The following is a 23,229-nucleotide window of genomic DNA, read 5'->3' as shown; positions in this document are numbered from 1 at the left end:
TGGGGGCCGGGGGGGGGAAGGAGAGTAGGTCTCCCCCCCCCCCCCCCCCTTCAACCACTATTGTGGACAGTAAGCGTCCCTGTGGGTTCGGGCTTCAGCTGAAGCTGTCAGCTGAAGCCACGCCCACAGCAGTGCTGACAGGCTATCAGCACACAAAGCGCGTTCACAGTGCTTTCTGTGCTGATAGCCCGTCTGATGCATTCACCCAGAATGCATCGGACGAGAGGCCTTTTTAGGGCCTCTGAACTCGGAAGTCCCTCTGGTGGCCGTCTGATTGACTGCAACAAGAGGTGTTCCAAGCTTCCAATGTAAACACTGCATTTTCTCAGAAAATACAGTGCTTACAAGAAAAAGGCTCCGGGTAGCTGTAGCACTCACCTGAACAACCTCATTAAGCTGAAGTTGTTCAGGTGACTATAGTGTCCCTTTAAGCAAATGTCATCTCCTTTTTAAGTTTAATGGATGTACTATAACTACACGTTGTCTGTTGTTCTGCCAAGCAGGGGCCTTATCTCTCAGCTGAACTTATTGGAGAATGTGAGAAAACTGAATAAAAAGTGCAAAGAAAAAGAAAGATGTGTAATTCCCAGAAATGAAGAAGAGAAATGGATACATCCCCTCTAATGTTGACCTTTAGCAAACAATGCTGCAATTGACTCTGCTTTTAAATATGCAAAAAAATATATATATTTATTGTATCGAGAGAGATTGCAAATGTACAAGAATAAATAAGTTATGTTAATAACATCATCTATAAAATTCTACAAATGAACATTAATAGAAGTTTATACAATTCAATTATGTAAACATACATGCAATGTATCATCTTCTAGAAGAAAGTATCTGTCGTATATATACACACTAGAAATCCCTTGCACTCACACTTCCAAAGTATCTTTCACTGCCGGGCTCCAAGTAATACAAGTAATGAAGATGGCTGCACTCCGGTCTTTAAAATTTCAATTCTTTATTAAGTCAAATTAAAATGATCAACGTTTCAGTCCCTCCTGGGACTTTCCTCAGGATTCTGATAAAGACCCAGGAGGGTTGAAACATTGATGTTTGTGTGATTACAATATACTTCATAAAAAAAATTCCCAGAGAGTGCTCCTTCTTTAGAATTTGTATATTTAGCACTGGGAACCACCCGGGTGGTTACACTCAGTTTTGTTTGGGAAGAGTGCCAGACTTTCAGAAATATACTAATGAAATTATATCCATAAAAGAGCCAAACAACACAACAAATAACAAAATCAATGAATAGAGAACAGGTGACACGGACGGTGAATCCAAAGAAAGGAAAACAGAAAAGATAGAAAGAAGAAAAAAAATAAAATTATTGGTTTGGCTTATACGTTTAAGTCATTACGTGTTCCAGACAAAAAGAGAAGTTACCATGAAATATTTCACAACAGCTAGCACAGTATGTAAAAACAAATTTCAGCTTAATCAGCTTAATATGACTTGAGCAGATAGAATGGTGTATTTAAAGGGACCATATAGTCACCAAAACAACTACAGCTTAAACACAGCTTTTTCAGGGAAAAGGCAGTGTATGGGAGCCATAAATTATTAGGGGCAGAAAGTGTTCCCAATAGTTCAAGTCAACTACTCCAAATCACTCCATGAATCATGAATTGTATTTTCTTTAGTATCGAATCAAAATCAGGAATTACACTTTTCCATCTCTGAGCTATACACAACTGTGTGGCAGGGCAAATCTTACTATACAATTCCAATTCTGTTCATAATAGATGGTTGATATTTGGCACAGAATTTAATAGTGCCAATTTTGAATCTGTGTTTAATGGCATTTGGAATATCTTGGAAAGGATCTAAAATATTTTCTCCACAAAGCGACCACCGTGTCACATTCCCACCACATATTGTATCATGTACCCTTAAGGCCACATCTCCCATAACATAAAGGGTATAAACTTGGGTATTTATAACACAGTCTAGCACCATCTAGATACACATCTATACCCAGTTTATTTAATAGTGATACATATGTAGATTAGCTAAAACAATTTTCAAAAAATCTCCCCAGGTCTCTGCTGTCAAGACCTCACCCAGAATTTTTTTTCCAAAGCTTGTGGAAATGAAACTTCTAATTTTCACATTGACTATGTAAAAAGCCATGATTTTTTTTTTTTAGACAAATCCTTTATTGTAATGTTGAACTTAGATATTCTTTTAAAGATAGCAAGAGCAGAATTCCTTGCATTAGTCATAAATTTGCCCCAGAAACTGACCACTGCCGTAAAGCTTTGTTGTTAATCTGAAGGCATCCTGAATTTTGTACATTAGTTAGTTAATTGTTGGGTTTTGTCCAGGCTGACCAATTTATTTTTGCGTAAAATGTCTATTATTTCTGACCGTGCTGGTCTTTAGGTCCTATCCAACTTTCATGGACACCTTGGAGCTATCTCCAACAAGCATAGCATGAGCGCATGATTCAACACACTCGGACCCTGCAGAAAGCACTGAAAATTCCCACAGCGGGCTAGCCTGAATGATGGACAAGTTGACCCACCCTCTTTTCAGGTGCGTCTGCCCCTATGTGGCAGAGCCAGTGATGTGATGGTGTCACTGGCAAGCCATCTTTACCTCTCTTCAACTGGCATCCTGATCCTCTGGATGCTGGATTTGGGAGGTATGGAATCGGGAATCAAAAACTGTTCAGAATTGACATGAGAATTTAATTTGTTAGACCAAAATAACTAAATTTAGATATGTTTGCCTATATGTAATACTCGGTGGCACTGAGAGGCTACAGCGTATTTGTTTCTGCATTGGTGGCTGTCTGCATGCCTTATCTCGCAGCTGTTCTTTATCACTGCAGTTGACTAACATGATAACTTTTCTCAGCTGCCAACACAGCACGTATATTATTCAAGTCCTGAAGTTAACCAAATATCTATGTTAACATTAAAGGGAAACTATAATGCCAGGAAACAAAGTAGTAGCTCCCTATAGTGCTCCCCCCTTATGCAATGCATGCAATAATTAACCCATGTATTGGGGAGATTTCACTACATTTACAAACTGTTGTAATTCCTACACCGTTCACCTGATTTGGATGTAAATACCCTCAAATTAAAGCTGAAAGTCTGCAGTTAAAGCACATCTTGTTCACTTCATTTCAAATCCATTGTGGTGGTGTATAGAGCCAAAAAGATTAGAATTTTGTAAATGTCCCAATATTTATGGACCTGGCTGTATTGCACTCACAAACATAGAGCAGGTAAGAGACTGCTCATGCTATTTGCACTGCAGAAAGACGATGGACAGCCGAGATCCAATTGAACAAGCTTTATTCATTTAAAATCAACAAGGCCTGTCTTAAACCCTTTCGTCTCACCAGTCCTACAGATGAACTTCCAAAAAAGTCCTCGGTAATACCAGTTGCCGGCACTCCTTTATTCCCGGGCTATTGCGTTCATACCGGTAGGCGGAGTTAGTGACATCCTCAATGTGACGTGATTATGTAACTAACCAATCAAATGTTCAGAATATCGGACATTTGAAGTAAAGCATGCCCACTGGGCTGCCTAAAATAATGATGGACACTGGCACCGGTCATCTGAGGAAGCCAGGAGTGGCAAAATGTGTCACGCTGTGCGTAGTTACGCAATCTCGCAATTACGTACTAATCTCCTGTTTTGTTATTTTATGGGACACTTCAGACCCCTAAACACTACATCTTTGTGTGAGGAGTGTGACCTCTTTTTTTAATTTTGAAAAAGGGCAGATTTCAAAAGAAATTGACACTTTTATAAATTAAAAGTGATACACCCTCTTGACTTTCAAGCAGGTAACAGGTCCTGTTACTTTCTGGTTTAGCTAGCTCATTTGCTCAGAGGACCTGCTTTACGTTAAAAAAGTCAGTGGTTAGACAGCCACAGACAGTTTGGATGGGGTTAGAAGGGGGGGGACTTGCAAAGGCCGCAGACAAGAGAATTGCAGGTTTTAAAAGCTGTTTTAGATATAACTTGCATAATTAAATGACTAGCAGGCAGAAGCTTTCTTTTGGGGTATATCTACTAAACTGTGATTTGTATTTATTTTGTATTTGGAAAATCCCTGGTGGGGTCAAATTACAATGCTGGGCAAAGCATTCCATGCACCTCATGCATGCATTCCATGCATTCCATGGACCAAACGTTCGGGGAGAGCCTTTCAGTGATACACAGACAACGTGTTTCAAATTGGGTTACTACCAATGTATTAAGGGTCAGGCAGACATATTCATAGACAGAAGTTACAGAAAAAGTAACATGACAAGATTAAATCAGCTAATAACGATATTGCTTATTCAGCAACGAACAACATGTATGTAACCAGAGGTTAAAAGGTTCTCTCTGAGGGTCTGCAACAGGTTCAATTTAAGCTGACATTTAACAATTGCTATATCTAAAATAGTCTGTCCATCTCCGGTAGTCAAATACTAAAAGTTTAACCCTTTATCTTTACTCACACACACACACAAGGCTATTGCAGGCTCTAGCAGGCTATTAACAGAGCAGGAAAATATGGAATTCTAAATTAAACACACTGTGCAATAAAGAAAGTTGAAAAAATTGTTTTCCATTTACATTAAGTTTATGGGGATCACATCAATTTTGTTAAGCTAAAGTTGTTTTGGTGATTACTGTTTCTCTTTATTATCCTTTTCCACAGTGTTAAGCGTCAGGCTGTTTCAGTCTTGTGGTTAACAAAACTGAAGATGTGGTTTGCATATATTTCAACAGCAACACAAACCATTATATGGTGTAACATTATATTGAGCATTCCAGATAATTTACCTATTATTTCTCGTATTACATGTAGTTTAAAAAATAATTAGCAAATTTGCATTTTCATAAATAGAAAGATATATTTTTTTTTTATTTATGACATTTTTAACATTTTAAAAATATTAGTAAAGTCTTCAGTTTTCTGGGAAATCTGCCAAAGCTCAAAATTACAGTCAGGAAATAAAAATATGCTTATCAAAACCAATCATTGCAGCAGACAATCATGATTGATTACCTACATTATTAAATGTTGTGAAACATTTTAAAATTTGAAACAGCTTAACACAGATTCTGTAATTTAAAGCCCTTGTGATTTTTTTTTCATGGTCTCAAATGTCTTCCTTTGCCATGCTAAACTGTCTCTTGTGAGTTTGACCAGGATATCTGAGGTTTCTCTACCCTCTTAGAGGTGTGTCTCCTCTACCTAGCCTTTAGTAGTCGGGGATTCTGGAATTACTTTGCCCATAATTGTATAAAATCGCTGGCAAAGTAATTCTAGGATCCCTCTCACACACACACACACGCGCGCACACACACACACAGCACCTCTCACACCCACACACATTGCACCCCTGACACACACACTGCACCCCACCAATATCGGATGTTGTGCTCCTTCAAGAGCCTAGTAACCAGTGAGAATCTACATCTTTCCTCCCCATCGCCTTTGGCGCTCCGCGTATCTGGACGTTTCTTCTGCAGTGCCACGCCTCTAAGCAGGTCACTAAGCGGGTAAGTCACTGGACCTGTTGGGTATGCAGCACCCACAGACACACACACATTGCACCCCTAACACACACTGCACCCCACCGATATCGAATGTTGTGCTCCCTCAAGAGCCTCGGAACCAGTGAGAACTGTGAACGGTAGGTAAAAAAAAACAACCTTACATTACAATTGTCCACATTGATGGTGCGGTTGTTTCTGAAGTGGTCCAGGAGTGCTGTCTTGACAGAAATGTCCTGAGGGATCACTATTATGTCACTGGGTACATCTGCAGGGACGGTCAGGGCCTTCCAAATCCAGAACACTGATACTATAAGCTGTGCGCCTTCATCTCCTCAAATCTTCAAAGCCCGAGCCACTTTATTTGCGAAGCCCAGCAGGGTTTCATGTGCATCGTCTTTGGCGCTCCGTGTATCTGGAGGTTTCTCTAAAGAGGTAACTGAGCGGGTAAGTCACTGGACCTGTTGGGTAAGCAATACTGTGACGGACCGCCTGGCACCCCGACCGGGTGCCTCTGTCAGTCGATGCTCCTAATGCTCACCGAGGGCTCCAAGCACTCCTACCGACACCATCAGCACTGTAGTCCCCACATCCAGCGTTACAGCATGGCTGGGAACTCGCCGTCCTCCACCCACCCTGGACCCAAGACCAGGATTCAGCTTCCAGTGGGTGAACCTCCCCTACTCCAGAGAGCATAGCAGTAACAGCTCTTAAAAGAGCTAGTGATCATAGCCCCAGGGGAGTATAGTGATATAGCAATCCCCAGGGTAGATACAGCCGTTTCCCCCACACATGAGATGAGACTCTATGTTGAGGGTAAGCAGGCAAGTTTCCCAACAAGGGTGACACCCATGTGGACCTTGTTGGGCACAGGGACATAAAGTTCACAAACCAATAAAAACAGAGTTATACAGTGAGACACTCCCATACAGTATACACAATCCCTCCCCTCTGCCTGGGAGATAATTAAGGCAGATAATATAATGTATTAGCTTAATTAACCCCAGGCAGAACATTTTTTTTTATAAAGCCCCACAAGAACCCCAAAACAGAACATATCCCTATCAATGTGACATCCCCTGATAGCCCTGATTTGGGTGAACAACATATCCAAAAATCACCCAGATCAGTTCAGGGTTAAAAATTTTTATGGAAGTCATAGTTTTGCCCAGGCGCAGGCATGGCCCCATGCCCAAAACAGTTCCATAGAATCACGAATAAGTGCTGCTGGAGGACTGACCGGGAACCGTGAGGTTTTTCAGGCCGAAAATAATTCCAGGGCATTCGCGGAACCCCAAGTCCCCCTGAAGTCTATTTGCTGTTTTGGTCCACCACGTGTTTGAATGTCGAATGGTGGCCACTTCGACTGTTCAGGAGTTTGAAGTGCCACTTCGAAAGTTCAAGCTGTGTGCATAAAAATCAAAAAAGGCATGAACAGTGATTTAAACCATTATAAACACAGTACTCTCAGCCAGAGAACAGTCCGGTAGAGAGTACAGAAAGGGTTAAAGGGGTACTAACAGGGCTTAACCCTAAATCATACAAAAGATACAAAAATAAGGAAATGAGGGAGAAACATCCCTAAACAGGGAACAAATCCCATCAAGACCAGTACCCCCAATAGAGCACTATATAAAACCTTGCAAGAAAGACTGTATCTCAGACCTTTCAACACGACAATTTTCTAAATAGAAGGTTGTGTCGCTCATTGAACCGCCAATGTAGTTTGGCGGGGGGAAGTCCCAAGAATCGGCACTTAGCCAAATTACAAGAGAGGCGCATGCGTGTAGATATCTCGCCACGCATGCGCGCAGCGTCCTTCTGCACGACAATGTAACTGCGTCCTCAATAGGTTCCACCAGGTGCCCCTAAAGGTAGATTATTGAACTGTATAACATGCTTTATTTCTCAAACACAAAATACAGAATGTTTTGATTTCAATTAAAGTGTACATGCTCAATTGACACTAAAAAATAGTGTAAATAATCAGTAGTAGAGAGTAGCCTGGGGAAAAAAATTGGAGAAGGGAAAGAAGGGGACATACAATAACAAAAACAAAGTAATAAACAGGCAGGTGACATCAAAATATGTCAAACAAAAAAAAACACACAAACAACAAGAAATCACAGTAAACCCAATGGTCTTTTTCAAAGTCCAAAGTCCAAAGCCCATTGGTGAAATATTGTTCATATGAAAAGAATCCATGGATCCCATTTATCCTATATATCCTGGGGACACAGGAGGCATCAATAGAGATTAAAGTAAATTAAAGTAAATTAAAGAAAAATAAATTAAATTAGGCAAAGGAAAACCCCTCATTAAGACCAAGAGGTTGTAATGTCTTAAGTCTAAAAATCCATCTTGACTCCCTCTGTCTTAGTAGTTGATCAGAGTCCCCACGTCTCGGATGTCTCTTGACCCACTCAAAGCCACAAAACTTCAAATTACTAGGATCACCCTGATGGTGTTCCTTGAGGTGTCGTGAGATGGGTGTCTCAAGACGGTTCTTGGGGGATCTTACATGCTCCATAATCCGTTCCTTGAAGGCTCTGAATGTCTTGCCTTCGTATCTTTGTCCACACGAACAAGACAGCAAGTATACCAAGCCCTTTGTGTTACAATTAAAAAAGTTTTTAATTTTAATTGAGCCCTGGCCTGTGCTGTCACTTACTATTTTAGATTCTTTGGAGATATATTTGCAGGCCACGCACCTGCCACAGCCATAAGAGCCACATGGTGGATTGCCCAACCATGTATCCTTCAGATGTGCTTTAATGGATAAATGGCTGGGCACTAACAGGTCGTGAATATTACGCCCTCTTCTGGCAGTGATGTTGATACGTGGACCTAAGACCTCTTTAAGGTGTATATCATTCAAAAGGATTGGCCAAAATCTATCAATGCTCTTCCTCACTTCGGACCATCCCGTGTCGTATGTTGCGATCAAACAAATATTGCCATTATTCTTTTGTTCCCTATTAGTGGGGTGGTCACAGAGAAGTTCCTTCCTTTCAGTCTCCAGGGCTCTCTTGTATGCCTTTTTAAGGCAACGGTTTGGGTAGCCTTTCTCCTTAAAGTAAGTTCTAAGTTGGTTCGCCTTTACTTTAGAATCAGCAGCATCGCTACAGTTTCTTCGGAGGCGAAGGTATTGGCCAACCGAGATCCCTTCCTTGAGGGGCCTTGGATGGCAGCTTTTCCAATGTAGGAGGGAGTTTGTAGCTGTCGGTTTTCGAAAAAGAGTAGAGTGGAATGTCCCATCCTCATTAATAGAAATAGTGATATCCAAAAAATTAATTGAACGCCCCCCATATTCAGATGTAAATCTGAGATTCTAGGTATACTGGTTTAGACATCCTACTAGATCTGTGAATTCCTTTGGTGTCCCCCGCCATACCATCAAAATATCATCGATGTAGCGTCCCCACCATAGGATCTTAGGGAGATAATCCTTCAGAGCATCTGATGAAAAAATCTGCTGTTCCCACCATCCCAGGTGAAGGTTTGCATATGAGGGGCCACAAGCCGTCCCCATAGCAGTACCCCTCACCTGGTGGTAGAATCTAGTGTTGAATAAAAAGTAATTATGTGACAAGATGAATTCAAAAAGGCGCACCACAAAAGTTGCATGTAGGTCATCCCTACAGGTCCTTTGGTTTAGGAAGAATCTTACATGTTCCAAACCCCTCTCATGAGGGATGGACGAATAAAGTGATTCAACATCTAAACTATAAAGGTTGGCATTGTGAGACAATTTGAGATTCGAGAGTAGATTCGAGGCTTGCTTAGTGTCCCTTATGTATGACGGTAAGGTCTCAACCAGAGGTCTCAGAATTTTGTCAATATATAAACTGCCATTCTGTGTAAGATTATCTACCCCAGAGACAATAGGTCGTCCCGGGGGTTCTTGTAAATTCTTGTGGATCTTTGGCAGGCAGTAGAAGGTTGCTATCCTTGGGTGACTATTAAGAATGAATTCATACTCATCAACCAACAGCAACCCTCCACTGCGGCCATCATCCAAGATCTCCTTATATGGAGTCAGATATTCATTGGTAGGATCGAATCTCAGAACCCTGTATGTTTCAGTATCACCCAAAACTCGCTCAACCATTTCAATGTATTGTTTTACTTCTAATATCACCACATTTCCTCCATTATCCGCTGGCTTGATAATAATACCAGCATCCTTCTGAAGTAATTCCAAGGTATGTTTCTCTTTCTTATTCAGATTGTTATTTGAATGGAGATGAAGGGATTTTACATAGATTTTTTCGATTTCATTCCTTGCTGCCTCCAAAAACAATTCAATATTGCGGAAGCCAGCAAAGTGATTTAAACCAGTTTTATCACAGGGGCCATGGTCACAGTGTAGGAGACTGGCAAGTATGCCCCTCCAAGAACCAGTGGCGAGGTTACTTTCACCACAAATACCAACTGGGCTCTGGTGTCAGAGAGCTTGGTATCTCGGTTTTCCACTTTGCTGAAGTGTCCATTCAGGCATCCCATCTCGGCCAGGTCTGTCTTTCAAACCTTTCGTAAATTGAGCAAGAGCTTTTTAATGTTCCCTTTAGTTGTGGGAGAAGTATCCAAGTCTGAATGAGTTTTCCAGGAAAACTCCACTTTGGGCTTGCGAGGTGTGAGGCCTCTCTTCATCTTGGGACAGATGGCATTAACTAGAGCTCTGTGCAGGGCCGGATTAACATAGGGGCTGATGGAGCTGCAGCTCTAGGCCCATACCTTGGAATAGGCCCAATGATTTAAAATATATATATATATATATATATATATATATATATATATATATATATATTTGTTGTTTTTTTACACACTACTCTTAGGGTTGCCGCCTGGCCAATATTTCTCCGGTATTTGAGGCTGCCTAGTCGGTGCCGGTATTGCAGTAATACTGGCAATACAAATGTCAGTCTAAGTATAAACAGAAATGATTCTGCAATACCACTCTACTCACTGATCTGCAGGGGAGCAGCTCTGCACAGAGAGTCCAGACAGCAGCTCCAAACCTGCAGAGGCATGGGGACAAAGACACTAAGGGACACTGGGAGACATGGAGACACAGACACTAAGGGACTCTGGGAGACATGGAGACATGGGGACACAGACACCAGGAGACACTGGGTTGACATTAGAAAGGCCTTTAATTTTTTTTAAGAAACGTGACAACCCTAACTACTTTTCACATACTCTTGCCAAAGTATGGAAACTTAAGAGGGATGTAGAGAGACAAAACTTGGTAAATTGGTTAAGTTAATGCTGACGTTGGTCTCTCTAACACTGTGGCAAGTTCCCTTTCTTCTTCACTCACTACATACACCTTTTCTCTGCACCAGACTACGTTCCATGAGCTTCTGCCTGCTAGTAAGAAGGTAAGGAAACAAGTGTACATGTAACTGCTAGGGGACTTAGAAAGAGTGGAGCAAGTTCACCATTAGATGCATTTATGCCAAGCTCAGGGTGCTGTCTGCATAGTATGCTCTTAGTTGGCCAGCATGCATGACTAGCAGACAGCCTGACATGCATTCATGCCAGGCTGTACTTCAAATTCTTCGGGCAGACATGCCCCCTTTTTGGGTATGTTCGCCTCTTTCGGCAGTTCTGGTTACGTGATTCGCGTCAGTGGCCCACCCTTTTACCCGTCCATAGACTTCCTGCTTCACTGGACACTGTTGTTAACCCCTTAAGGACCAAACTTCTGGAATAAAAGGGAGTTATGACGTGTCAGACATGTGATGTGTCCTTAAGGGGTTAAAGGGTATGTATTTACTTGAAACATGAATGCATGAGATTAGCATAGGGTATGCGTTTTCTCATAGCTGCATCCTGTAAGTTACCCTCCAGGACCATCTCCATCAGATACATGACGCTAGGGAGGTAGGACTGTTTTAATGTTTTTGGCCGAAAAGATTTTGTAATTACGCCCATCATAATTGCCAGCACCAGACCCATTGGGCTCTTAACCTGGCCCTGTAGCTTCTCTAGCACCATTTTTGTCTGGGCCTGCTGTTGCATCCTTTCAAAGGACTATCATATATCGGGCATTTAGTGGGATAGTTTCCGATATTTGCACCTCGTGGCTCAGCAGAGGGGGGAGATATAATAATATTGGCAAATTACCCTTATTAGTGGCAATAAGGGTAATTATCTGTGTGGGAAGCCGGAGCTCCACATAGACACGTCTATTCAGGTACACAGCTAGCCACGCCCCTCTATGTTAACATGTTTTGATAACATCTGAGTGTTAGTAAAATTCTCACTAGTTCTTCCTCAGACGTTCATTTTAGAACTTCCTCAATATTCTTCTGTGTAATAACCACAGCTTTCTTGCTCATACTACCTCTGACAAATTAGTCAAATGTCTGATGTCGCATGCCGTCTTTTATAACTACCTCTTTCAATATAAAAAAAAAATATGATGAATAATATAATTACAGAGACTTGAACCTCTCAATACACTGTTTAACTAACTGCTGGTAGAAACATATTGGACTGTTGCTGGCTACACTGAACAATAACACAAGATGGGATTTATCTTATTTCTCATATTCTTCTTCCAAAGTAAGACATGCTTATTATAATCCCTTCATGTTTTGTCATTGTAGGCGAGAGTATTGCTATGTGTCTCAGAGAGGAATATCCCGTGCGGTAAATATCTACCCTAATACCTGCAATTCCTTTTCAGATAATACGAATGTATTCATATAGTACTATTTTTCTATCCTATAATACATGTTAATACTGTACATTTATAAATGCAAAGTGCAATACAAAAAGTGCACTGTGCTATATAAACATCTCCCGTATATAAAGTGCAAAATGTAGGGCTACAAAGTCTCAAAAATATATATTGTGCAAAAGTGCACCAAGTGAGTAAGTGGCATACAAATACAGACTTTTATAAAATATCTTAAATTTGGTTTACATAAATGCTATTATAGACTGCTCTTCCTTACATTGACATCTTCACTCTGTGTTCAATCTAATTACAATAGGAACATCATATGAAAAACAATAGGTAATGTTATATGGTATAGTATTACATGGTACTATAGATATGTAAATTGTGTCATATGATTATGGTACTATAGATATTTATATCATATAATATTATGCATTACTATTTTTAAACTATATGGCATGCTTAGTATGGTATATTTATATACGCAATAATATGTATAATATTGTATAGTATGGTATATTATTATATGGTACTACAAGAATGTTTAAATGGTTAAGTATTATATGGCACTGTAAGTATTTTATTAGTTTTGGTATATGGTACTATGTTTAAACTAAATGGCATGTATGCAATTCTAACTATGTAAATGAAGGAATATATGGGTCAGTTGGTATTCAGTATTCCTTAATTTGTTTTACTAAATATTTTAAGGGTGTTCAAAAACACTACATTTTAATAATGAACTGAGTTTAGACATGAAAGGTATTATTAAGCCAAAAATGTATATTATGGTCCTTTGAAAAAATGTGTTTTAAAAATGCTCAGAATAATTTTTTTGAAAATCATATCAACATATTTTGATAGTAGTTGATTACATTTTAATTGCAGCAGTTGGAAAATGTTCTGCGGGTGGTTACTGTGCTCACCAGGTGAAGACCATACAAGTGACGGAAGGAGGATCTGTTACCATCCCTTGTACTTTAACATATCCCAAAGACTTGAATAGTTTTGAAGTCATTCAGTTTATCTGGCATGTAACAGAACACGGAGAGTGCTTCTCTTTAACAGCAATGTATATTCCCAAACAAAACTTCACACATGGTAAATATAAAGGGAGAGTTTCTAGGGTAAGGAATCCTAATGAAAACTGGGCAGAGTCAATCACAATCCATGGACTGAAGAAGACCGATGGTCCAGTAATCTGTTGTCAAGTCGCCATCAGATATAAGTATGACTAAAGTAATTTTTATAGTTCATATGGAACACATCTTCTCTTCACAGGTAGGAATACTTCTATATAATTATTTTGTGATATCCAACTTTTGGGAAATTTTCATTCTTCCTTTTTTTCTCCAAATGTTTGATTTTGATCTAACAATTGTCATGATGCGAGATGTTTTCGCTCGTCTTCAACGGATGCAGAAATTATCATGAATCTGATCTCTCTTTATCAATGTTTATGCCAAAAAAATAGATTTTTGCAGGTAACCACTAATTATCAATATTTCATATAGAGCACTTTCTCTTTTTGTTTTTATTTATTTATGTCTCCTTGTAAAAACAGAAAATAAAAAAAACATTACATTGACATAACTAAATATTCAGAAGAATTACAAAATATATAAAAAATTCTGTTAGTAATACAATAGGTGGAATTATCTGGTTTTGCTGATATTAAGATTTGCAACAGGGTCAGTGTTCCAAGAGGGATAAGTCAAATGTCAAATGGTTTAGGTAACCTAGAAAAATGGTCAGAGTTTTGGCAACTGACATTTTATGTGGATAAGTGCAATATAATGCATCTTGGACGTATAAACCCAAGGGCAGAGTGTTGCATATTTGATACAGTACTGACCTCAACAAAAGAAGAACAACTACCATAACAAGAGGACATAGTTACCTTACTGAGATGTTAGTGGATGCATGAAATATCCTTCCAGCTGAAGTGGTGGTAGTGGATGCATGAAATATCCTTTTAGCTGAAGTGGTAGAGGTTAACACAGTGAAGGAGTTTAACCCCTTAAGGACCAAACTTCTGGAATAAAAGGGAATCATGATATGTCACACGTCATGTGTCCTTAAGGGGTTAAACATGTGTGGGATATGCATTAGGCTATCTTAGCTATAAGATAAGGCCAGAGACTAATGAAAGTACTTAGAAAATTGGGCAGACTAGATGGGCCGAATGGTTCTTATAAAGCCAGAGACTAATGAAAGTACTTAGAAAATTGGGCAGACTAGATGTGCCGAATGGTTCTTATCTGCCGTCACATTCTATGTTCCTATCATATCTGGTAGAATTTTCTCATAAATGGGCGGTTCTAGAAACAAATTATATTATTTAATGAATTGTTTACACATATATCTGTGACATTTACCCCGGCTGCCACCACATTCCAAAGATGTAATGTGTGCCATTACTGTGAATTGAATTATCAGGATTGTGATATAATTTGATAAATCTGTAACAGAAACTAAAATGGAAAATAGCATCACCAGAAAAACAAATTATCACATGTGATTTTCAAAGTTCTATTAAATGGTGTAATATCCAGGGAGCTGAACTATTTCCCTTTAAACAATTGCAAACTATTTAGATTGAATAAGTAACATGTGGAAATCGGGAGAGTAATCAGTTCAACAGTATCCAGTAATGTGGATATAGTGTTTTTTTTTATAGTTATGGTTAGGCAACTACTTACACAATGTGAAAATGTGTGCTAAAGTAAACCATAGAGAAATGTGTATATACTTGGCATTATTAGTATATTAGATTCTCTCTTTATCTGCAGATAACATCTTTGTGGATCAATTGGATGCTGTTCCTGCACTCCTTGGACAAAATGTCACCATCCCATGCTCAATTCATAACCCAAATGGAATTAACATTACTGTACAACAAGTTAAATGGAGAATAGGTAAAGGCTGCCCAAACATAGATATATTCTCCTCTGACAAGTCGCTTATGAATGGGCACTTCTCTATGGTGGATTATCCTAAGGATTTCTCCCTGCGTATACATAATGTAGAAAAGAATGATCTGGATACTTACTGCTGTTCGGTGAGAACCAGTGAAGGAGAATTTAAAGTAAAACATGGCACAGAGCTGGTGATTGAAGGTAACATGGATGTAATTATATATAATAAGGTATTTAGCATTTTGTAATTATAGCTAAAGGTTAAAAAATATAATTAAAACTCTCCCCTAATTCACTGAGCTTGCTTACATTGCTTGAAAGCAGACTCTATTAAGTAAACTCTTTCAAGTAGGAGTTAGAAAACCAGGAGTTAAAACAAACAAGGGGTTCAAGCTAACAAGGTAATTGTTTTACTGTTATGTATCTGGGAAATAAGGGTTAGCAAGATTGCTGGTTTGATTCAATGCACATCTAGTTGCATGTATGCATGCCTGGATGTACCCATCCAGGGTCCATACTTCTGTGACATGTGTGTGTGTGAGTGGCTTCTCTGGAAGCTCAGATTGGAGATCTCGAGAAGAAAATTGCAACATTGAGGGAGATCGACAATCTTCAGACGAGTCTGGTGGGGACAGGTAGTGGAGTGGGAGGAGATGAGACAGATGGGTAACAGGCACGTATCTGGGTGACAGTGGGGCGAGAAAGCAGGGGGGGAGGGAAGAGGAAAGGGCTAACTAATCCTGATTTTGTGCAACCTAGCTGATTTGCCCATTTGAGTGAAGATGTTGGGAGCATCAGCTCAGGAGTAGCTGTATTAGAGGGAGCTGTTTCTTCTAACAGCTGAGGGAACAGCCCCTCTTGTACGGCTGGGGATTAAAATGTAAGGAAGGCTAGACAGGTCATGGTGGTAGGGGACTCTATCATTAGGAGAGTAGATAGGGCAATCTGTCGCTGTGATCAGCTCAACTGGACAGATTGCTGTCTCCCGGGTGCTTGGGTCCGGCCTGTTGCTGACAGAGTGGATGGATTACTGGGAGGGGCTGGAGATGACCCAGCGGTCATGGTCCATGTTGGTATCAATGACAAAGTAAGAGGAAGATGGAAGATCCTAAAGAATGATTTCAGGGAATTAGGCAGCAAACTTAAGAAAAATACCTCCAAGGTGGTATTCTCTGAGATATTACCTGTGCCATGCGCTATTGTGGAAAGGCAGTGGGAGATTAGAGAGGTCAATGCGTGGCTGACTTTGGCCGACTGACTGGGCCGACTTTGCGCTTGGGTACAACCTTTATAGCAGTGATGGGTTGCACCTAAACAGGAGAGGGTCTGCATTGCTGAGGGATATTATGGCTAGAAAGTTGGAAGAGATATTAAACTAGTAGTAGGGGGAGGTGAGCACTTGGGAAATAGTGATCACAATATAGCGTCCTTTAAAATAAACTAAAAAAAAACTAAAGCACACGGGGTATACTAAAACAAAAGATTTTAAAAAGGCATAAGTTAAGGGGAGCTTTACAAAATATTGATTGGCATAAACTCTTTAGTGAAAAGAACAATGAGGATAAATGGAACATCTTCCAACAAATATTAGAAAGGCACGTTTCTCGGTATGTACCATTGGGTTATATATATAAAAGAAACAAATTGAAACCAATGTGACTTAGTAGAGAAGTAAAACAAAAGATTAAAAGTAGGAAAAGGGCATATAAATCGGACAAATCAGAGGCATCCTATAACAGATATAAGAAAGCCAATAATGCGTGCAAAAAGGTGATTAGATATGCTAAACTTCAAAATGAAAAAATGCTAGCCAAAGAGAGCAAAACCAACACCAAAGCATTTAAGTACATATATTCTAAAAAAACAAAAAATGAAAGTGTAGGTACACTAAAAACTGGAATGGGAGTGTTAATTAATGAAGTCCAGGAAAAGGCACAAACTATTTCTCCTCCGTATATACTAAGGATGATCCCGTAGCAATAGATGTGCATATGATTGCTGCTAAAAACATGCAGGAAAATTGTAATTGTCTAACTCAAGACAAGGTGCTGCAGCAACTAAAGAAAATTAATATAAACAAAACTCCAGGGCCTGGCGGTATTCATCCACGAGTACTTAAAGAACTAAGTGTAGAAATAAGTGAACCTTGTTAGGACTGAGGAGCTCCCAGGAAAGATTGCCGCCCAGTCCTTGGGAGCGCAAAGAGCTAGTTCCCCTATCCCTTCCCCTGTTCCAGCTAGGAAGCAGTCCCTTTGGCGGAGGTACCTAGCCCGGTACAGGGAGCTCCGCTACACATGCCTTCTCCATTCTGAGTTTGCCCCTCCCCCCGTCCCCACCTCCCTTATACTGAGCTAAAGTCCTTTCTGTCCTATCTCCAAATTGTAGATTGCTATGACCCCCCCCCCTCTACTACTAGTTTAAAATCTCCTCCAACTTTCTAGCCATCCTATCCCCCTACACTGCAGACGCTCTCAGATTTAGGTGCAACCCATCACTGCTATAAAGGTTATACACTAGTGAAAAGTCAACACAGTGCTCTAAAAACCCCAAAACCCTCCTACCTGCATCAAGACTTCAGCTACTCATTGACCTCTCAAATTTCCCTCTGTCTTTCCACTGTAGCACATGGCACAGATAATATCTCAGAGAATACCACCTTGGAGGTCCTATTCTTAAGTTTGCTACCTAATTTCCTGAAATCATTCTTTAGGACTTTGCATCTTCCTCTTACTTTGTCATTGGTACCAACTTGGACCATGACCGCTGAGTCATAACAATCCACTCCGGGTAATCCATCCACTCTGTCAGAAACATGCCGGAGCAAACGGGAGACAGCAAACTGTCCGGTTGAGCCAATCAGAGCAACAGATTGCCCTATCTACTCTCCTTATGATAGAGTCCCCTACCACTATGACATGTCTAGCCTTCCTTACATTTTCATCTCCACCAGTAGTAGAGGGGCTGTTCTCTTGGTTGTTAGAAGGAACACCTCCCTCTAATACAGCTACTCCGGATCTGATGCTTCCAATATTTTCACTCAAAAGGGCAAATCTGCTAGGTTGTACAAAATCAGGACTAGCTATGCCTTTCCTCTTCCCTGCCCCCCCCCTGTTTCCTTGCCTCACAGTCCCCCAGCTATGTGCCTGTTCCCCATCTGTCTTATCTCTTCCCACTCCACTACCTGTCCCCACTAAACTCTGTTCAGTGAGCAACAGACTCGTCTGAAGATTGTCGATCTCCCTCAATGTTGCAATTTTCTTCTCGAGATCTCCAATCTGAGCTTCCAGAGAAGCCACTCACACACACATATCACAGAAGTATGGACCCTGGATGGGTACATCCATGCATGCATACATGCAACAAGATGTGCATTGACTCAAACCAGTAATCTTGCTAACACTATTTTCCCAGATACAGAACAGTAAAAAAATTCCTTGCTAGTTTAAACCCCTTGTTTGTTTTAACTCCTGGTTTTCTAACTCCTACTTGAAAGAGTCTACTTAATAGAGTCTGCTTTCAAGCAATTAAATTCATGTGGTCTTCATTTCTAATATAAATATATGATTGTGACTCTGAATCCTATGAAAATTAATATTGTATAACTTAGATTATCATCACCTAACTAATAAGCAATACAGATTATTAATTATCATTTTAACCAATACCAGACACGTTGTATAATATTGCCTTCACACTCCCAGATCTGTAATGCCATTGGTTTATATGTTCTCTTAACAGGATCAAGAGACAATTTGGGATCAAGTGTTCATCAGCCACAAGCCTCTTCAGCCCACTTAGGAGGCTCGGCCACCATTAAATGTTCATACAGCACATTCAATGAGAGAGAACCCATGGAAACTACAATTTATTGGACAGCTGGCAGCCCTCAGGGACTTTTCGCTTTTCATCCAGCTCAGGATATGATTGATTCAACGTACAGAGGAAGAACAAAGCTGACAAACAATACAGATTTGCAAATAACAGGGGTACAAGTAAATGATGACACTGTATATTATTGCTTGGTGATGCTCAAATTCTGTGTTGTAAATCCCATTTTACGTACAAATATCAACTATGGAATTGGAACCAGATTAAGAATAAGAGGTAATATCAAAAACATAATTTCTGGATAAAGCATAACTTTAATATAAAAAAATAGATTTTGTTTCCCCCTATGATATCAAAAAGAGTTTTAGCAGGATAAAAATAATAATTTTAACTGCTATATTAAGAGGTCTGCCTTGTATAATCTCAGATGGTAGCTCCCATAATGTTACTCTGAATTAGCAGTTTTCTAGAAATTACTTACATTTGAAATACAGAAAATACTATTGTTATCTTTATTGTATTTTAGGTTCATCTTTTGCATTAAATAGCTGGGAGGAATATACCTTATTAAAGGTTATGCAGTTACTTTTGCTTTGCAATAATCCAAACAGATTTCAAAAAACATTAAGACAGCAGTGAAATTAAAAGATCTGTATAACTTTGTCATAGAAACAAATACAGGTGAAAAAAAGTCCTGATTATAGCTAACTGTGAATTAACAGGAGATGTTTAAATTTAATTAAATGTATTAATCTAAAAATAAATTATATATTTACCTCCATAGGCCATGAATGTGTACCTTGCACTTCCTCATTTTTATCTCCCAGTTGCAATATTCCAGTACTGCTATTATTAAGCCTTTAAAGGTCCTGTACTATGTGGGATGGGCCTCTCATATAGTCCCTCTGTAATACGTAGGGGGTCTGACAAAACACCCAGAGGTGAATTGTAGTTTTCCAAAACACGAAGACCACTGTTGGAGTAGAGGGGACTTTATATATATATATATATATATATATATATATATATATATATATATATATATATATATATATATATATATCATAAGTGCTTTGGTTTAAAACATTGTTTAGAAGATACCTGCAGAAATGTCTGACACTTGATGCCTGGCTGTGCTTATTTGCATATCGAGCTGGGAATTCTGGGTTATTTGTGGAAACATGCTTTCTCAAAATGTATGTGGCCAAGGCAGACTTTTCCTGTCCAATTTAAGATATGAAGGTGATGCACAAAAGTCATTGTACCTGCATAAAATTGTGTGGTGGTGGCGGTGGTGGTGGTGGGAGGAGGGGTTATTGTGTTTGGTCTCACCATAAATTATTTTGTTATATATATAGTTTTCCCTTTTGTAGTTTCTCTCTGTAATATTTGAATTGTCCCTTTAGTAGATTCTCACTATAATCCCATTGGTGATCCATTTAGTAGTGAATTCTATAATTGCCTTAGTAGTGTCACTTCAATCCTTGTCACGGATATTTGTTGCTATTTGTCTATTCTACCTAACAATATATATACATATTTTTTTATTTAGAGTTCATTTCTTCGCAATGGCCTTTCTATGTTATCCTTGCGGTCCGATTCACTGTGTTCTGCATTGTTATTATCTGTGGTATTCTTGGATATAGGGGCATCAAAAGTAAGTGAATAAAATCATAAATTGCCTTATAATTTACTGCTCATTCACACTAATAAAATAGAAAAAAAGTGACTACTGTCCAGTACATTAAAACAGAAACAAAAGACCTACTAGTCCATCTCATTCAACTTCTTTAACCCCTTAAGGACACATGACATGTGTGACATGTCATAATTCCTTTTTATTCCAGAAGTTTGGTCCTTAAGGGGTTAATCCCTATTGTCCACTCCATGGACACACATTATTGAAGTTGTGTGGTGTCGAAAGTTGAAGTCAAAATTATGCCCAAAATGGAAAAATTTTATGTTATGAAAAAAAACAAAGAAAAAAAATGTTATGAAAAAAAACAAACAATAAAATAAAGTACAAACGATAAAGCATTTTACCAGATCAAATTTTTTTCATTTATGAAAATTTTACATTTAAACATTTTAACATTAAAACAAGTATTACATTACAAAAGAGAGAAAAAGAAAAATAATAAAATAAAAAAAGCATTGATAAAAATAACTCAGAATTACAAAATAATATAGTATTGCAAATGCAGCTTAAAGATAGGCCCATGTATAGAACTAATGGTAATTCACTGATTCCTGTAGCTACGAGGTTACACACAGACCGTATCCTTGGTCTTCCTTGCCAACCCCCCTTGTTGAAAAGGTGACTTCCCTCACATTATTTCCAGCACTGCATCAGTCTTGTTGCACTGCTATTTATGGGAGATAATTTTTTTTTTCTAACTGAACCCCCTTTGGCTCATGTAAGATGTTTGTACTTACATTTACAAATTGAGTGGTTCCCTGATACTTTATTCATTGCATAGCCTTTTGTTTTTTAGATATAGCACTTACCATTACCACATCTTCTGGTTCCAGCTTATATACAGAGCCCCTTTAATAAAGCTCTTTTTTATCATATATATGATGTGATGTTTGATGTAGGCTTAATTACCTGGACATAGGAGTTAACCTTACGAGGTCGCTATTTCTTTTATTTGATAGCACTTGATGAGTGAATCTCTCACAATATCTACTCTGCTACATGTTCAATATTTACCAGAACTTTATTATAATACTATTCATATATCCAGAAAGTATTGTAGGGTCACTTTAGGTGCACCTATTTTCTTCTTTGTGTTTGTTTTCTAAAATTTGTGCAATTACATATATTAATAACAAAGTGTTTAGCCAGGAAAGGTACAATCAGAATATCATGGGGGTGTTACTCCCCCCAAATCCATGGGATGTTATTATAGTTATATTGCTGCACTATCATAGACATATTAACTAACTCCTAAATATTCATGGATTAAAGGAAATAGTATAATGTGTAAAACCACACATCAATGGCAAACAGAATGCCCATCTTGTATTTTCTGATACTGACACTTGATCCCTCTGCGAGTAAGTCTTGGTCATCAACCATCCCTTCCATGCTATGCATGGGCACTTCCAGATATCTACATCTTGATAAGATCTTGGTTGGGCTCGTGGTGGGCTCAATCCTATGAACACATTTCATAGATTACATTGTTTATAAGGTAAGGAACAGAATAGTAACTTTATTTTGATTAAAACAATGAGAGAGGGATTCAAATTTACCTTTGAGACTCATATGACTTGTGTAATGTTTTCAGATGTGTTTTTTTTTTACAATAATGGCAAAATTAAGTGTAAATATCTTTTCAAAAAGGTTGACTTTAATATTTCTATAAACAGGAATTACTGCAGTAAGCAAAAGTGGATAGAGAATGAATCAAAGAATCAACTTTCGTCGTATCAGGAGAAACTGTACAGATTCTGTAAGGATTTTCTTCACCAAAGTAACATAATTTTAGAGAGGTTTGAAGAAAGAAAATGTGATCGAAACTTATTGAAAAAACTTGTGGGTGATGTCTTTGAAGACAACTTTTTGTAAAATGAAGAAAAGTAATAATGACAATAATGGATTATTTTTTTCTTTTTATTACAAAGTATAGTACTAAAATTAAGGACAATTGAGTCTCTTCTAAAGAAAAGCTGATTCTAATTCATGCCCTTTTAATATCGATAATAATGTTAATATTTTTGTGCCTTCTTTAAGAACTCTTTACGAATATGAACAGATTTTATTTTCAGTTTTAATTATTATTTTTTTATTGTCATTATCTGCAGTTTTATTTGGATAAATAAATGATAACATTGTTTGAATAAAGTAAAACTTAAAATTTTAGGTAGTCCTGAATGAATAAGTCTAGTAGGTGTTTTAATTTGATAATGATCTATGGTGTAAACATGGATATGTCTGGGTTGTACTTTACACCCTGATGAAGTCTCATATTCAGGTGAAACGCGTAGGCAATATTGTGGCTCTGTAAGGAGAGTGCAATTGCCGACTGAGCCCGATTCAAGAGTGAGGATGAGGATTCATGTCTCTGCAGAGGAAAGTATACACTCTGTGGTGGAGAATAAATTCAAAGTGTATATGTCCAGCTCACATATTATTGAGCCACATATAGTAGGCTCAGATTATAATTGCTCCATATAAATGTAGTATTCTCCCCACAGCCACTTCTTAGGATCATTAACTTACTTTGGAATCCAATCGTCAATGGCCATAAATAGCAGA

The 23,229-nt window shown here is 38.7% G+C and overlaps 1 protein-coding gene across 1 annotated transcript; it reads left to right on the top strand.

The window, feature by feature from the left end:
* Positions 1-12,038: 12,038 nt before the first annotated feature.
* On the top strand, positions 12,039-22,697 carry LOC134601515 (uncharacterized). Its single transcript, XM_063446021.1, has 6 exons — positions 12,039-12,098; positions 13,108-13,500; positions 15,012-15,338; positions 18,876-19,241; positions 20,518-20,622; positions 22,341-22,697. Exons 3-6 carry the CDS (start codon positions 15,185-15,187, stop codon positions 22,367-22,369), a joined length of 654 nt encoding a protein of 217 aa, XP_063302091.1. The 5' UTR covers positions 12,039-12,098; positions 13,108-13,500; positions 15,012-15,184; the 3' UTR covers positions 22,370-22,697.
* The last annotated feature ends 532 nt before the right edge of the window (positions 22,698-23,229 follow it).

Source organism: Pelobates fuscus, chromosome 3, assembly GCF_036172605.1.
Source record: "Pelobates fuscus isolate aPelFus1 chromosome 3, aPelFus1.pri, whole genome shotgun sequence".
In the NCBI taxonomy this organism is placed as follows: Eukaryota; Metazoa; Chordata; class Amphibia; order Anura; family Pelobatidae; genus Pelobates; species Pelobates fuscus.
This window is presented reverse-complemented; position numbering and strand designations above follow the sequence as displayed.

What these genes read in the sequence shown, in the direction of transcription:
- LOC134601515 (XM_063446021.1), top strand. Translation starts at nt 15,185, where the DNA reads ATGAATGGGCACTTCTCTATGGTGGATTATCCTAAGGATTTCTCCCTG. An exon ending in AACCAGATTAAGAATAAGAG is followed by an intron (nt 19,242 to 20,517) that starts GTAATATCAAAA and finishes TTTTTTATTTAG; the next exon opens with AGTTCATTTCTTCGCAATGG. An exon ending in TGGATATAGGGGCATCAAAA is followed by an intron (nt 20,623 to 22,340) that starts GTAAGTGAATAA and finishes TTCTATAAACAG; the next exon opens with GAATTACTGCAGTAAGCAAA.